This window comes from Grus americana, chromosome 2, assembly GCF_028858705.1.
Source record: "Grus americana isolate bGruAme1 chromosome 2, bGruAme1.mat, whole genome shotgun sequence".
NCBI classification, from domain to species: domain Eukaryota; kingdom Metazoa; phylum Chordata; class Aves; order Gruiformes; family Gruidae; genus Grus; species Grus americana.
The window spans coordinates 37,966,792-37,985,463 of record NC_072853.1 but is presented as its reverse complement, the minus strand read 5'-3'; the positions used below and the strand labels follow the sequence as shown (position 1 = coordinate 37,985,463).

The 18,672-nt window shown below is 37.1% G+C and overlaps 1 protein-coding gene across 2 annotated transcripts in view; it reads right to left on the bottom strand.

The window, feature by feature from the left end:
• ARFGEF1 (ADP ribosylation factor guanine nucleotide exchange factor 1) overlaps positions 1 to 18,672 on the bottom strand; it is a 97,118-nt gene that overhangs the window by 53,074 nt on the left and 25,372 nt on the right. For both annotated transcript variants that reach the window (XR_008575752.1, XM_054815650.1), the window contains exons 2-4: positions 11,019 to 11,049; positions 6,597 to 6,753; positions 5,456 to 5,602 (exon numbers count right to left, since the gene is read on the bottom strand). Coding sequence is in view for 1 of the 2 variants with exons in the window: in XM_054815650.1 (XP_054671625.1) it covers positions 5,456 to 5,602; positions 6,597 to 6,753; positions 11,019 to 11,049 (335 nt within the window). In the remaining variant the exon portion in view is untranslated. The remainder of the gene's footprint in view (positions 1 to 5,455; positions 5,603 to 6,596; positions 6,754 to 11,018; positions 11,050 to 18,672) is intronic.

The window sequence follows — 18,672 nt, the reverse complement described above, 5'->3', positions numbered from 1 at the left end:
TAACAAAACCCAGTGCCTGATCTGGATGGAGATCAGTGACAAGTGGTGTCCCCTCAGGGGTCCGTATTGGGGCCAGTGCTGTTTAATGTCTTCCTCATCGAGATGGACAGTGGGATCAAGTGCACCATCAGCAAATTTGCAGATGACACCAAGCTGAGTGGTGCGGTTGACATGGCTGAGGGATGGGATGCCATCCAGAGGGACCTTGACAAGCTTGACGTTCAACAGGGCCAAGTGCCTTCTGTCACAGAATTAACCTTGAAGAACTTTGTCTATGCTAGTTTAAAAAAAATAAAAGCAGTAACTCCTGAAAACAAGCCAAACAAGTGGAGCCCAGGCATAAACAGACAGCTATTTTTTTCCAAAGCACTACTGTTTGGGCCAAATACACCAAGCATTTAGATTTAGTAAAGATTTCTTTCACTGAATTCGAAAAAAAGATAACACTGACACACACACACACACTTACAATGCATCTGTTTAAGAACCACCTACAATTTCTCACTTGGAAGATAAGGTCTCCTGCTGCCTAGCATTTAGGACACTAAGAAAAAGGTGCAGGGGGATCAAGTCTTCATTTCTTTTCCTCTAGCTATGTCATTCATAAAGTTACTCCTTTGTGTCACTTTCTTAAAATTTGGGTGATTAAAAATTTTATATCTGAAAGTCCAATTTTAACATCCATCTCAGTTCAGTAAAGTCTTATGGGTTTTTCTCCCCAAATTTTAATAATCACAGAATCATTGAATGGGTTTGGGTTGGAAGGGACCTTAAACATCATCAAGTTCCAACCCCCTGCCATGATCATGGACACCTTCTATTACTAAACCAGGTTGCCCAAAGCCCCATCCAGCCTGGCCTTGAACACTTCCAGGGATGGGGCCTTCACAGCCTCTCTGGGCAACCTGTTCCAGTGCCTCACAACCCTCATCGTAAAAAATTTCTTCCTTATATCTAATCTAAATCTACCCTCTTTATTTTAAAGCCATTACCCCTTGTCCTATCACTACATGCCCTTGTAAAAAGTCCCCCTCCAGCTTCCTTGTAGGCCTCCTTTAGCTATAATAGGAGACAATGCCTGCTAGTAAAACAAGGTGACAAGGCTACAGATGGATTACATGCTCTTTTGTTTTAATTGGCTTGACAGCCTGAATTTCATAAATTTTTTCAGTATGCTTATTATGACTGGTAGAGCTTGGTTCTTTTCACACTACTTGAGAAGGGGGTGTGCAGACGAAGAAATGTTCACTTACACACCACCCCTCCCCCCACCCCCCCCCACTCCCACATCACCACCCACCCACACACTTCTTTAGGTTTCTTTCCTTCTCAAGCACTAGAGACAACAAGCCCTAATGACTACTAGACATGTTTGTAAACTGATAAGCACTTTTAACTTTGATATTTTGCTAATATCTTTCATATGCCTTCCCATTTAGAGCCATCCTCAGGCTATTAGTCATGCTTACTCCATGTCTCAATGACATTTCTTGTCCTCTACTATCACAATCTAGCAGAAATATGAGAATGAACATGAGACAGGAAGTATTTTACAATTGCTTTCTGACAACATCCTTCCCTCCTGACAGCTTCCATTCAGGGCTCAATTTGACAGCATGCCCTGAACAACATCACCTCATTCTGTATCATAAAAGAGTACATCATTACCACAACTGGTGTGACAGTTAACTCTGAGAAACCACAGGTTACAATCAGGAGTGGCAGTCCTGCTCCTCTGAAACCCTTGTCAACTCAGACGTTAGGAAACTAATCCTTCCCTTTCTCACTTTACCAGTTTTCATCAGATTACACCCCAATGTTACTCTGTGGCCGAACAGCTACTGGGTGCAATGCAAGGAGGAAGAGAAGAGAGACAGATTAGTAGAAGAAAACCACCTCAGGAAAAGTCCCGGTTAAGCAGGATTACACAAAATCTCAATAGTTGATTCAGAGTATTAAATGCATTCCAGGACAAAGGCTGAGGTAGGACAACATCTGCGAGAAAAGTCTGGACAGAAAAATGCCTCTCTGCAGAGGTCAGAACAGCAAGCTACTGCAGTGGCTCTACTGACTATGGAGTCACGAGCATTAGGTTGCTCTTTTCTATCATGGTAAAGATTTGCTGCTCAAGGCTTTTTGCAACTGAGTTCTCGCTCCTTCTGGTCACACTTAGCTCATCCAATATCTTCAGTGTGAGCTAAAGGGAGATGATTAAAAAAAACCCCTACTTTACTGTACTCCTCCCCTTTGCTGTTCTTTAGGCACAGAAGAAAACCTTTGTAAAACCATTGTTAGCACTACTTCATCATAGTTCAGGTACTTCTGCAAAAGCTTTCTTTGTCACAAAGCCTGCAAAAATACCAAGAGTCATCAAGCTTTCCTTGTCCTGAAACTTCTGTCATCCTGACTGTGAGATTTTTTCCTTACGCCTTCCTTCCAGTCCCTTACACCTATTGCTCTGTATTTGAGAAAGAACCTTATTGTTCTGTGCTTCTACCTAGTTACTATAAAGCAAGCTTATTCATTTTTATAAACAACCATCAGATGGATTTGGGAAAGGAGAAAAAAAATCTTCAGGATCATTTCTTGAGTTACAGATTATCATATCTTTGTATGACACCCATAGCAGCCTGAAGCATGTTTGACTATTTAGTTAATTTCCTATTATGTAAAATGAGTGGATTGTAACAGTACAGGAAGTATCCCGATTTGTGAGGCAAACGGACATGGGTTGTACAGTGTGACTAGCTGTAAAAAGACACGTAGAGGAGTTGACCTTGTGAACACTCTATTGCACATGGAAGACTCGAAAGCGGTCACTAAAACAACATTCAAATTTTCAAACTACAGCTATCAAGCACACACAAAATTTTTTCTTTGCCAAACATGAGCAAGTTAAGCTGTAAAAGTACCTAGATAATAACAAATACTTACTACATAGCAGACCAAGGAAAGAAAACACAAATGAGGATTAAAAGTTGATCCCATGTCCCATCCTTCTTCCTCATCCCTATTCTTTCTTTATAGATTTATTTATTATTTAGATTTTACATTTATATTTATAGATTTATTATTTATATATTTCTTTATAAAGAAAATAATATTATTTTTGTCACAATTGTAGTTCTTCAGGAACAAAAAGGCAGTTTTCACACATACACACTACAAATGCCATCAGAGCCCTAGCAGAGCAAGCCTGATGGCAAAAATGTTCAATCAAGGGAGGCTATTTCAAACATAATTTGAATAAACAATTTTCAATGGCAGCAGTAGCCTAATCACTTGCTTTTTTCCTGCCCTAGCAATCCCCTCCGTAACAATTGAACAAGAATTTACATGGCTTCCCATCAAAATTAGACCAAATCAAACTAAACTACAAGAAGAAGCAAGGAAAAGGCCAATTTCCCAGTCTGGTTCATCACAGAGTCTACAGAGGTAGAACAAAGGGATTACAGAGATGAGAACATGCAAGCAGAAATAGGGGCGGAGAAGTAAAACTGGCCATCAACTGTCAGAACTACCACCAGACACACCTCTAAGCTTAGATACCTAAAAAGAGAGAAATTACACTCCTCAGTCTCAGCAAGATTATTTCCTCGAAAGTCAGGAGAAAGGTATTTTCAGAACACCTAAGCCACTCCAGTTGTGGGGAACCTGCTTAAGATGACTCCACCACCGGAAAGCCATCTAATAAGTAGCAAATGTCACCATGTGCAAACTCTTACCCAACGCCGTCTCCCAGATCTTAGACCGAGGGCAGCACGCTATGAAAGGCTGTCCATTCAGCATGCAGAACCAAGATAACCCTCCAGGGAGGAAGGCGTCTGAGTGACCAAGATTCTCAGATTTTATTGTGGTGTCGGTGATGCACTGCTCATATTCTGAATAACAGCCTCGGAGTGTCAGCACAGAAAATGGGAGACCCAGGTCTCCTGTCTTCTATCTCCCTGATGGAATTAAAATTCTTCAGAGAACATACTAATCACAGAAGAGTCTGAAAAAACACATGATCCATCCTTCAAATCATACTGGAGAAGCGGGGTCCACACTCAGACCAGAACTGAAGAGTTATGAAGCCTTACAGAATACGACTGACTTGGCATTTTCATTATTCCCCCAAGGGAAGTAAAAAATTCTGTTCTTTGCTAAGATTATTTCTAATTTTGATGCTTTTTATAGTGTCCAATGTACTGGACAAACATGGAGTCAAAGCCAAAACACAACTCTCCACTTTTCCAGACATTCTAACATGTCTATTAGCTAAATCTAAACAGTCAAAAACTGAAGGCACTAAATGAATTTACACACTTAATGCATTTTACAATTGTTGAAGAATTTACTTTCTCAACTATTTTCTTGGACAGAAGGCATTTCAGCTCACAGACACTCTCTTTCAGGTGGGACATTAACTTTTTAATATCTTTACCAAGGACCAAGGACCTTTTATCTCCAAGAGGAGATACAACAGTTTCAGCCACTGAAAGTTTAAATCAACAAAAAAACCTTCCCTTTGCAAGATGAAAAACATCTTAAATGCTTGGGCAAAACAACACAACAAATCTAGGCAGCATAAACCAACATTTGTAACAACTATCTGCTGGAGAAGTGGACTGTCAAGAAAAAGGAAGATTTGAGCAATGAAAAGGAGTAGGAGAACAAAATACCTTCTTTGCAGTAAAACAAGTAAGCACAATCTGCGAGACATGTCAAGACCTCATACACACAGACACAAGAATACGAGATAACAAACACTCCATTCCTCGTAACTAACTTTAATTGTATTCACTACTGCTCATCATCACAAGTACTGGAAGACTACTGTTAAAGGAGTAGGGTATGGTATTTCCACTAGGTGGCTAACTTCTATTAGTTGGCATAATAATTTCCACTAATAAATACCCATAATTAATGGCTGCAGTCAGAAAATGGCTAAGGTTCCCCAGAAACACTTATTTGTACAAACTCCACGTGCAATGCTTATATAAGCTATGGAAAGAAACCCCAGACCTCCTTCAAGCAAAAGTCTATGACACAGCAGCACAAAGCTACCATGGTAATGCCTGACTGCCAGGACTAATTTCAATGCATAAAATAATTCCAAAATGAATTTAAAAATCTGCTGCTTAATTACCATCTTCCCCACTGGGAGTGCAGGATTATTTCATAGTAATTCCTCACAATTAGAGAGCTCCACTGATCTGCTGTGAATGACACTTCACCCAGTGGTCTGTGCACAAGACTTCAGGTCACAACCATGCATCCACCCAAAATGCAATGGGAAACAATAGGGAAAGGAGCATAAGATAGAGTTTCCATCTCAAACAAACAGGATCAAGAAAATATTTTAAAATCACCATTACATTTACAAATTAAACACTTCTGCTTTTGAAGTCTGAGGCTATGAATGTCTTCCTGCTGTCGCCGCTATAAATACTGGAAGTATTAATCACATTACCTTTATTATTTGTAGCTGAACCCCTTCGTCTGTTTGAGGGCCTTGAAAACAGCCACATATTGTCTCAATAATTCTATCAATTAATTTTTTGCCTGGAGCTGTACTGTCTGGAGCATTCCCCGTCAAGTGTCCATAAGCTATAAGTTTCTGGAGGGGAGAAAAAAACCCACATAAATAAGAGCTTAAAAAATAAGTCGGCTTTTTTTTATAACAAAGAAATTCACTTGATAGCTCTAATTTGCATAGAATAATTAAACTAGTACATTTTACTCCAAGGCTGATAAAACATCAAGGATTTTTTTTAAAATGTCCTCCAGATTTATTCAATTTTCACTCAGCAACTGCAATACAAAGTTTGTCAGCAAGCTTAAGTTTGTTCATCAGTTAACAGTGTTTTAAACCAAACAGAATTCTAAAAACTAACTCACATCACACAAGTCTTCATATGTAGTCAACACACAAATGCTTTTAATACCGGATAAACCAGCTGCAAACGCTTTCTATTTAAGCTACTAGCTAGTCTTCTGGTTTAAGTGTTCTATTATCCCTTTCTCTCTCTAGGTCTTCAATACTTTGAAACAGAATTTATTACAAAATTAACAAAATCTTCTTCCAAACACTTCGGCCATGAGGGTACTTCTAAATCTCCATGGCACACCTACTTAAAACATAAACAGAGTAGCAAGGCGTCCTCAGGAGAAGCGAATGGCTAAATTCGATGCTGTAGAATTTGTTTTGAAAACATTACAGGAGCCTATGAGTTTTGAGAGGCTAGACATCTCAAGTAGAAAATATTTTACTGCAATTATAAACAGCATAAAATGAATTTGATAAAGCTATACCTGCTGTGTTAGTTCAACACGTATACACATGTAAATAGGTAGTTGTAGACTAACATAATAGAACTGATCCAAACATGTAACTGTGGTAATACACACATACGGAAATAAACGCATAAATGCACTGCATAATAAATAAGACATACATTCACTTTTTGTGAGAAATAAATTCAATTTGGTTGTGTGTGCGATAAAGTAAAATAATAGAAAAACAATGACATTATTTGTTACATACAACTGTACTTCCCCTCCAAACCAACAGAATTTTATAGTTGACCGTTAAAGCGCATCTTCATACAGACCTGTAAACAATCGAGAGATGTACTGACAATCCTGGGGCACTTCGACTGGCATGCCAATTCAAATGGTAGGAAGTATTTGTCTGCTTCAATGAAGCTTGTCTTTGATTTCACAGGTGGAAGAGTGCTTGAACCAGGCTTTGCTTCACCATGAGGGGGACTAAACAGAATGATTGAATTAGAATGCTGTAAGTGATCACACAAATAGTTCTCACCACCACAATGTTTATGAGTGAAATAAAATACCAAGAAAATTAACAGTAGGAAAGAGTAACTTCCATGAAGTTAACACAATGGTAATGTGGTCATATAAATATTCTTAACAGCTTTGTACTTCATCTGTCTCAGGCAAATCGACCCATTTGCACACTAAAGCAGATATTCAGTGGTCCCTGCCAGTTTGAAGGCATAAAGACTTGTTTCCTTTGAAAATAGGAAGAGATTCCCCATACTTGGTTGGTGAAGACAGAGAGGAAGAAGGGAAATCTATTCAGTATCTTTTCCACATTAAATAACTCTGAGAGACGACGAGTCTGTTACTACTAGAACAGATAAATATACAACTTGCCAAAAATTTTAATGGCTCTGAAAGTTAAGAACGACTCAACTACTGTATTATGATAGGAGTTTGGTTCAGTACTTCAGAAAAACTACATCTATTTTGGATATTAAATCATATCCGATCTCTAATCCTGGACATACTCAGGGGAAAAACAAACAAAAAGACACCAACAAAAAAAACCGCAAAACTTTGTGCTATCTGTGCTTCGAATGACACTACAGAATTTAAGAGTTCAGTGGTTATCAAGGTACCTCGTGGGCAATGTATCTGAAATGACTAACTGCAGAAAAGTTGAGAAAATTATTAGCTGTTAAAGTCTTATTGCTTACAGCACCTTTACAAAGGGCATGCTCATCAATACTTAGCTAAAAAGGACAATTAAGAATGAGTAATTTTTCACTCAAATGAGTGCATCAATGCAGCTTGCCTTTGACTCAAAGCAAGATGTTTGGATTTTTATTTGCACAGAACACATCATCATCTTTATATAAAGCATTCCTGACCCTTTTTGTGCACACATATGTATCTTTATATAAAAGGTAAACTACACCATCTTACACAGACTTGATAAATGGTATCTAAAAAAAAAAAAAGAGCATAACTTTGTATTCTGTAGTGAAGGATTACAAAATTTTTGCAATAATTGAAATAGATCTTTACAGAACAATTGATTTCAAATCCAGGCCCTATGCTTTTGTTGCAAATTAAATTAGATGCTTCGAGGAATGCAGACAGTAGAAAATATATGTTTTTCATGTTGCTGAAGTAGAAGAATTAACTGCTAAGAGTTTATTATAAATCTACAGAATGAAGTCCCACGTATGATGGAGAGCGCCTTAAACTAAGCAATATGACAAATTATTGATTTCAGCTTTTCAAGGAGCAAGCTAGATTTTCCTTGAGATGATGTTCAGTATCATATTCAAACAGCCCTCCTTGTTTAGGCTGCTTCAAAAGGGCACCTAAATTCTAAGTCTTAATAGTGAACATAATTAGTGTTAAGATTCTACTTCCTAATAAATAACTTCTCTCTTGAAGGTTTAAGGATTTATCCCTACATATTTTTCTCCCTGAAGTAGAGCAGAGGTTTGTTTTTCTGTTGGACAAATAACTTTATTTATTGTCCAATACTGTTTTGCTGGAAACAGAGCTCTTTTGGACAAAACACGTATCAGATAAGTTGCAGTAGTACATGGTTCTTCTATGTTCTTCAACCTCTCTGAAATTCTTTGAGGAATGGAAGGGTGGTATCTCTTGCTCATGTCTTATGACAAGACTGTTCTTCATCTAGTGATTATGTCTACTGAAAACATTAAAATTAGGTTAAAAAGCACTCCAGAAATCCAGAATTTTTCAGAAACGAAGAGCATACCATGATGAGATTCCAAAAATGAAGAACCCATGCCAGAGCAAGAACCCATGCCAGAGCAAGCAACTGCAGAAGCCTGAAGCTTCTCTTAATTGAAAGCTATTAAAAAATGCCCAACATAATAAATATGGAAGATGATGCTCCATTTGTCCCTGGAAAGATAACTCAATAAGCTCATCGCCTTGCTGATGATGGAAGGGAAGGAGATAACAGGGAGATGGGAGAAGAGAAATCCAAAAGGTCTTTTCTTCTTAATGTCAGCAAAGAAATTACTTCAGCTGGATGGGTTTTTTGTTTGGTTTGGGGATTTCTTTTTTTGGTTGGTTGGTTGGTTTTTTTCCCCAACAGACTGTGAAACCAGAAACTGTCCCTAACAAAACTTTCTTCCACCAAGGGATCTACGAAGCATGTAAATTATGACATATGCTGATATTTATGTATCAGCCATAGAAACAGGCTAAGGTATGTATCAAACAATGAATTTTTAAAATTATTTTGGCAGCATTTGCTGTGTAATGGTTACATAAATCAGCCTGTCCTTTTCTATTCCATTCCCTTCCACCCCATTACCAAACACCAGTTCTGTTTAAAAACCAACCAAACAACAAAACAAAAGAAGCAGCTTTCCATGCAAAATTTGTGTGAGGTGGAAATGATCTGGTTTTCAATGCATTCTAGGTTAACTGTGAGATCAGTTTCACTGGAAAAATTTTAAGAATTATCATTAGAAGTCCTTTATTAGGATATTCAAATCTTAATTACAGAAATAAGAAGCTGAAAATAATTTGATAAACTAAGAGGATTATCTTTCCTAAGGCCTAGAAAAGCAGTATTTTCTACTGCATCTAAAAAATTTGACTCTACAGTAAGAATAGGGCAAATCCATTCACAGTTTGCAAGTCCAGCAATGTCTTCACAGCAGCAAAAGGCTACCGTCAAAATAAAGATGGCACTGAATAAAAGAACCCAAAATTTATTTAGAAAATGTACATAGGTAGGTAAGACATACACATTATACCCCCAAAATCACAACTTCAGACATTAACAGGACAGAATTTAAGCACCCAAAGTTCAGAAATGGCTGAACGATGCTTTTATAAATCATTATTATAATTCAGCACTCTCATTAGTTTTAGCATGGTATTTAACTATAGGATCAGATATTATTTTTCCTTATTCCGTGCCCAGAATAAATATCTCTCACTGAATATTTAATGTTAAGCATTTTTTTCTTATGAAGCTTCACAATGTGGACTTCTGCTTGCTTTATACTACTCTTAAGTAAAACCTGTTATAAAACCACATCATTACTTTCTGTCTGAGACTGTCTTGTGCTGCTTGGTGCAACATTTTCTGAACTACACAATTAAATTTTATTTTACAACCTTACTATGAGCTGATGGTATTGACTTTATTTTGCTGGTGGAAACTGATGCACAGTGCCTCAGTCAGATGCATACACTAATTTTTACATGCCCAATTTGACAAACTGTGAGACTATATTACATTACAACTTCTGAACCAAAGTTCCCACTGGCTTCCTTTCCAGCTAGAAGTGCTTACATTTTCCAAATCAAACTTGTAAATTTCAGCTCAAATACCCAGGAGATGAAGCAGAAATCATTAGCAGCCAATTTTGACAGCTGTGGTTTAAATGATTTGCCTAACCCAGAAATTCAGTTACAGGGCAGAACACAAGTCCCCAAGCGGCACTCATCTCCTTAAGCCATAAGAACACTTTCATCATCAGTTTCACTCACTGATCCCATTCTTTCAACAAGTATGAACAGTCTTCACCACACAGCCCTAACTCATGGTTAGCAACCTACACTGAATGAGGAAAAAGATCCTGTGGAACATGTAATTAAATACTAATAATGGATTCCACAGTTTACCAATACTTAAAAATTTACTTGTTGTTAGTAGAAGAGTGCTGAATGTCAACGCTGGCATCAGCCTTCACTTGTAGAAAAATTGCCTCCAGAAACCTACATCTATTCCTTAGCAAGGTCCTTTCCAGACATTATTTTTTCAAATTACACTAGTTTTCTCTACCTGTTCCTACTTCTTCATCCCACCCTCCTCCCCTTGCTCATTCACAGTTCAAGTCTTTTATTTGCATTCCAGGCTCTTCCCCCTCCTCTGAACCCACTTCAAAGAGCCTTTCAAGCTCAGGCCCCTCCACCAATACTTTCTGTGCCACCCACAAAGACCTTTTCTAATCTTGCTCCCCATTCCTACCCTCCCTGGTCAGACAGTATCAGCCCGCTCCCTCTAAGTTATCTTCTGCCTCTACTCCCAGGCCCCACGTCTTGCACCAGAACTGCCAGCCACAGAAGGAGCACTTGTAGCACGTTTCCAGATACCAGCAACCTTACAAAATACATGGAAAATGCTTTTCAGCGAGAGCCCGTACTCCCAATGCAGAATAAGTATGGTACACATTTTAAGAAGTTAAAAGCACTATCGCTCAATATGATGAACTATCACATACCTTTGCTTTTCTGTTTCAGCCTTTATTTCCTCTGTAAAATGAAACAAAGGCATAGTTATGGAAATGGTATCATAACCACAAATATAAAATTAAATAACTGAAAATGATTGGAAAGCAAAACTATTTAGGCAAACATTTGAAACCAGGATTAGTTTAAAACAGAAAATACATGTTCATAAGCAGTTTCATTAGAGCTTCTACTCTTCACCTGCATTGTTTGCAAACTGTATCAACATTACTTTACAAATCTATATTCAAAACTTAATACTTAAATTTGCATCTAGTCACGCCAGCTAAACACCACATTCCTAGAATATTTCTGCCAAGACATTGGCAAGCTCTTTTCATAGCTCATGTATACAGAAATAATGAGGAAAACACAAATATTATTAAAACTACTATCAATAAAGGATATACTGCTTGCTAAACGTAGATTATACAGAAAGACAATAAAGAAACCACCATTGCTGATTCTTACATGAAACCTTAATGACTAATAATTATCTTTGGTTTTAAACAGTGTTAGAAGCCACAGTAATGACTAGAGGGGAGGAAAAGAAAGTCTGTATTGCCTCTATTTCATACTATTTTAAAATACATTAAAGCAGAAGGACTAATAGTTTAATGCTGTTGACAAGACATTCTAAGTAATTTTTTACAATATATTTTTAAAAATTTCAATTACTGAAACTAATTTTAGGAAATAGCATAAATTTCAAGACTTTTGTCTTTATTCTCTAGTTATTAAGCACACTTAAATCATAGTGAGTTACATAAAGATTAGGATTTCCAATGTTGTAGGAATACAGTCTTGAAATAAAATGTACAGGATCAAGTATGAATACACACACACTTTAAGAAATCATCTCGGGAAATCCATTCTAACATCAAGTCCTGCTCAAGCATGCAAAACCACAATCAAGTAAAACCAACATTTTACTTTGATTTTTGTGTATAAGCTTCAAACTTGTGGCATGGGTTGATTCTGACAAAAAATCATTTAATATTTCTAACAAAGCTCCCATGCAGCAAAAGCACACTTCCTGGTGTTAAATGGTTATTTATTTACCATTTTACACAGTCATACTGATTCACTTACATAACACAAGTTCCTAAGTTTGGTATTTTATCACTGGTATTAGATAAGTTTACTATTAGACTTGCTCAACATCAAGAAAAGTGAACATAAGGAGTGCACGTCAATCTAAAATCTAAGTCTTATTTCTGATATGACTGATGCTCCTGTTTACCCCCAGTAAAACCCAGAGGTTCACAGGTCAGTGGTTCATCTAAGAAACAGCTAGTCCAGAAGTAATTCAAATCTGTGTTACCCAGAACTAAACAAAACATGAAAATAATTCCCTATTCCAGATATACAATATTCCTCAACAAGTAACAATAACAACAAGTGTTACAGTCAGCAATGTTTCAGGAAAGTATGCCTTCCTACCAGGTTATGACACTTGATCCATTTACTCACTTGAAGACAAATTCCTGACCGACAAGGAGGAGAAGAAACTCACTTCCTCCCTTCCAGCATCTTCACACCTTTCATTATTTTACCCCCCACCTCAGCATTCACACCCAGGAACTCTCCTCCCTGAGATGCTCTGAAGTCTGTCCAACAAAACAACATATCCAACCCACAGATAAAACTGCAGAATGGCTTCGAGTTCAAAGTTTCCAATCAAAGCAACAAAGCTGAGCAAATTTTTGCCCAATACCCAACTATTCTGAACACAGAATGAAATATTACTAGGCTACAGAAACCAAGGGAATCCTAATGCTCTGCTCAGATCGTAATGCCATTAACAACAACAATGAAATATTAACAAATTTTGCCAGTAAAATGACACAAGGTGTTAGTGTCATTAAAAAGGTGGGGGGCAGACACCCAACATGAAAGCAGAAATCATATCTTACCGAACTTAAATGAGTTTGAGTAATGAAAATTCCTTTAAATCCTCTTTTTTATATATATATTAAGTTTTTTTTTTAAAATTATTAACACATAGTTAGAAACCACTTAGTTATAAAATATGAACTTAGGTCATGCTAACAAACATTTCTACTGCTTTATATTTAAATTATAATTCAAGATTATAACCTATTTTATTTAATATGAAGAAAGATGTTTCAAGTCAAGATAAAACAATCAATCAATGTCAACTTGTCATAACACAAATTTCAGCTTACAATCTTATCAGATTTTAATAACCTGAAATAAACACAATACTTTATTTAACAGTTTTACTTAAGATTACTTAGGTACAGGAGTCAACTACTCTGCTGACAACACAAAGATTAGTGCATTTCAAGTTATTTTATACTTCAGCTAGGGAAAAAAAATCCCAACAAACAAATACAGAAAAATAATGATTTCAGACTATTGCTATAAATAAAAGAACAGAATGTGAAGCTCCAATTCATGTCCAATTCTGGTTGCTCTTCTCAGCCTGCACCATGCCACTGGAATGCTAACCCCCTGAGGCTGACTACTCCGCCCTAGGGAAGGTGCAAATTATAGTGGAACTGGTTCATTGTTTAATGCAGAAACAGTTGTGATTACTGAATTAGTGTGAAAATTGCTTAAGGAAGCACAAGTAAGCCAGTTCTCAGCTCCCCACTCTCTCCCTTTCTCCATGAACAACAGTATTTTTCCAGTAAAAGACAGCATGTCCTAAGCGAAATATTCTTCTGGCACTACTTAAAGCAGATGTGAGAGCAGGAGAGTGTTCAGACACCCTAGTCAACTTTAAAGGTTCCAAAACAGTGGTTAAACTGTACGCTTAAGCAAATTTCTTGAGCTGAAAGCACTGCGTGAACAAAGACAGTCCCTGGCAAGCAGACAAATATAAAATAACATTCAGGAACAGAAAGATCAGAAACAGCAGTTCCGCTTTGCACTAACTCATTTTACTCCTTAACTAAAAGAATGTACCAAACCCAGCTACCTGTCATCTTGATGTTACATCAGATTATCTCTGAATTTATTTTCTGCTTTGTAAACTATAACAGTACTTACAAAGATTACCAATTAAAAAAAAAAAAAAATCCAATCTGAGCTGCTTAGAGCCCCCATTCTGCTGCTGATATCCAAACAAATTACCGCTATTCCTTCTTAAGATACTACAAGAGATTCTCTTCAGAAAAGGTCACAATAATTCATATCAGAAAATGGACATTTTTGTAATTGAAGGAAGTGTACTACAATTACAAGGAAAGAGCTTATGCAAGTGTCAATCCAATTAAATGTCACCACCATTTCAAGCAACACTGCACCAGTCTATTAATGTGAAAATACGGATTTTATAACCTTTGTTAAATAAAAAGAAAGGTTCTTACAGTGGTCAACATCGATTATTTTAGAAGACTAAAATACTTTAAATGGCAGATAAACACATGATGTGATACCATTACTATAAGTGAGGTAGACAGCACACTTAAACTCTACTTTTACCCTTGAGAACAGAGAAAATCTAATTTCCTTCTCTGTCTGATTGCTCCCTCTGCTCTCCACACCAAAACACAAGTTAATCACAGTACAATTTCATGGTCATGTAACAACCACATCCAGTAGGAAGCATACAAAAATTCAAGAAGCATTATCAACGAAAGAACAGATTATAGCAAAGGTAACTAACAATTCTCACACTAGATAAATAATGTGTTAAAGACAGACAAACCAAAACACTGATTGATACATTCTTTTAAATGGCAAACAGTAATCCTTGAAAAACTAAAGATTAGCTAGAAAAGGGAGATGAAGCCAGGCTTGAAAATATAGGCTGCTTCCTTGTTTTGCTCTCTCCCTCTCCACAACACACACCCAAAACCACAAAGGAGAGGATCCAAGAGCTGGAAAAGCTTATTATCTTACCATCACCACTCATTTTGGGAAGTAAGAGTAAGAGGGGATATAAGATGCTGGAATAGGGGAAGAAGACTACAGCTTTCAGAGTCTTCCGCTGTATTTTCTGTGATGTAAACACAGAATTACTATGGAAAATAGCTCAGATTATTCCATGGCACTAAAAGGATGATGTGTCCTAAAATGGAATTAATTGGAGTATATTTAGTACTCTTAAATAAAGTGCAGCAGAATTAACAAAATAAATACCTCTGAACTCTCAGCAGAATTAACAAAATAAATACCTCCTGAACTCTCACTTTCACACAGACCTTCAGAAGATGACCTCTTTACAGAGCTCTAGCATAAAACTAATGGAAATATACATGGCTTTTGCACACAGAAGATAGAGCTGATCAAAGAGATGCATTACTTTCCAGTTTTACAATGGTATGCATCAGCTGTTTCACAAAGCAGGTAAAATGAGGTAGGTACATTAGTGTCATGATTTGCCATTTCATCTACATTTGTACAGACCATCACTTCAAAGACATCTCTGAAAAGGTCTAAGACTTTTGCTATACAGGTGTACTGGTTTTGGCTGGGATAGAGTTAATGTTCTTCACAGTAGCTAGTATGAGGCTGTGTTTTGGATCTGTGCTGAGAACAGCACTGATAACACAGAGATGTTTTCGTTACTGTTGAGCAGTGCTGACATAGAGCCAAGGCCTTTTTTGTTTCTCACCCCACCCCACCAGCAAGTAGGCTGGGGGTGCACAAGGAGTTGGGAGGGGACACAGCTGGGACAGCTGGCCCCAACTGACCAAAGTGGTATCTCCCAGATCATATGACATGGTGCTCAGCAATAAAAACTTGGGAGGGAGAATTTGCCTGCTGTTGCTTGGGGAATGGCTGGGCATGGGTCGCCTGGTGGTGAACTATTGCTTTTTTTGCATCACTTGTGTTTCTTGGTTTTGTTTTCCTTTGTCATCGTGTGTGTTCCCCACCCCTTGTTTTGGGTTTTTTTCTTATTAACCTGTCTTTATCTCAACCCAAATTTTTCACCCTTTTAGCCTTCCAATTCTCTCCCCAACACCAGCCAGCAAATGGCTATGCAGGGCTTAGCTGCTGGCCAGAAGTAAACCACCACAACAGATATCCAATAGCTCCATTCTCACCTCTCTAACTTTTAATTCACTATTTCATTATGTCATTTGAACACTTTTCCTTACCTTCTTCAGACGACTCAGTTTCTAGTATGAAAAAAATCCAACTGTTTTATTTTATTTTTCTCCCTTTAACACCTTATAACCAGCTAATCTCATTTGTGACTATAAAATTAACTGTCTGTAATGACAGCAGGTAACACCTAAGTAGCAAGGTCAAAATGGGCCAAGTAGGTCAAGCAGGTGCTGCGGGCAATACTGTCTTAACTGTTGATCAAACTCTAACTTAGAATTAATTCAGTTTGCTACACTAATCTGATTCAAAGGATGATTTAAACCTTCACTACACTGAAGGGTATCTCTAATTCCCACTTTAAATTTCTTTATGAATGGATTATTCCCTTAGCTCCTATGCCAACATCCCCCTACATCTGAAATAGACCCTCTCCTCTAGGTTATCTTCAGGTTCCTTCTGCTTACCTAAATATGCCATAGTATCATGTAAAGTATATTCTATGGTTGTATTTTGGCAGAAGTAAGGGATAACTTTCTCATCAAGTAAGGGATAACTAAATGGTTACCTTCAGGAACAGTACACAGAGCTAAGTTCTACTGTATCAGCTCCACATCAAGTCATATGTTAGATTACAGGGAAAAGAACTCTTAAGGAACTTGCTATTGGGAAAAGTGCAAACTATTTACCTTAAAATGGAAAAATACTTTACAAGTTCATTACACAGTATGATGCTAGGAAAAAACTCCCCATACTTAGAAGCATTTAACATATCTCACATATTTTTTCCATTCTCACATCAGAATTGTATTCAAAAACAAGAGCATATCATATTTCCACAATACTGTATTCCTAAGAACTCACATTGCCTGCCAGAGAAGCACATGTATTAAGTCTCTATTCTACAAGGATTTGCACATCCGAAGACTAATATTCAGTGTAAACATCAGAATTAAAATTAATTTACCTAACAAAGTAAATCTATTGGAATAGAAAACTTCCTGCATTTTCACTGAAAAAAAAAAAAACCTTATAAAAATTACATCCAAAATGTATACACCTATTCCTCTGCTCACTGGAGGAGAAGCAGAGGCAGCTACTCTTTCTCTTAGTATTGGAAAAAAAAAATTAAATAAATTGGATTTTTCCAACTCTTCTTAACGCCAAAAATGTATGCAGATGACTAAAAATCATAACCATATTACAACTAAAAAAAGTATTAATGACATAATGAATTCAAGATAGTAAGCAGGGGCATTTTGAAGATTTATAACCATCCTGGGTAATCACAAAGTAGAACCAGCCACAAAGCAGCACAGGCTGCAATATTCCAAGGAAACAAGTCAATGTTTGGAGATCACATTACTTATACCACAGAAGACTACTGCAAGAAGGAAGCAATTTGAATTCAATTCTTTCAAGTCAAAGCAGGTGGATGAGATCCAAGGAACATGCAGTGAAGATGAATTTAAATTATGTCGAGATATATATACACATACACAATAAAAAGTGAAATCTTATTAGAACATTAAAGGCTTTGCTTGAGTTGACTTGGCTTGCTTCCTTCCACATAAGTACTCTAGTGACAGTCTCCAATATCATACAAAACATTGTGGTAACCAAGGGATTAAAAAACCCCAAATTTTTCATCACTAGCAATACTGAAACTGTCCTCCATGTCAAGGCATATGGAAACCCTCAAAGACTCAGCAGTCTAAAGGTACTTGTCAATTTAAAACTGTAAGATAAAGTTAGCTGGACTGTAAGTAATATAAAACTAGAAATTCAATATTAACTTGAAGAGAACTTTAATTAACTATATTCCCAACTATGTAATAATCTTATTACATATACGGTGATAGTTTAGTTAAAAAAAAAAATTACCAAGTTTGAACTCACAGTAGTAAAGCCACATAAATGTGATGTGAATAAAAAACGTCCCAAAACCAGTACCTCCCTCAAGAAGATAAAATTCCAAGCAGATCATTCTAAGTAAGCTTTCCCCAAAAGGAGTTATTAGAACGTATTTCTAAATAAATATCCAAAACTTGTTTCTTTTCTTGATATCTGCTCTTAGCTTCAAGCAGTGTCAAAAAGTCTCTTGCCTATTCAGCTAAAATAAGGAAGTATTAACACCTGAAAGTCAGTAACAGACTTCAGAAAAAAACCTAAAATAATTAGGTCTAAGGAGTCCAAACAATAGAAGTGGAGAAACACACAGCCATTTTCAACTCAAGGTCCCTTGCATTCAGACAAGGATGATCCAGAGATGATCCCTGTGGGCAACTTCTACCAAGAAAAAACAGCAAGTTTATGTAAAAATACATGCTGCAAATTTGGCACTTGCTCTTACCTAAACATTGTTCCTAACATCTAAACCCCTTACAGGTCTTCCTCAAAGCTGAGGATTTGCTAAGGGACAAACAGTGCCAAGCACACACACTGCAGAGAAATTTTCTCCAGGCTTCCAGCTGACCACTCTTCTTGCTCTGACAGAGCCTCTGCCTCACTCACGAATTCTAAACTCTGAACAACTCCAGTTTCAGTATGGTTTTTTGTGCTGACAATGTATGGAGAAGAGTAACTGGCAAACTTAGATCATGGTATTTTCCTCTCCCATTTCTT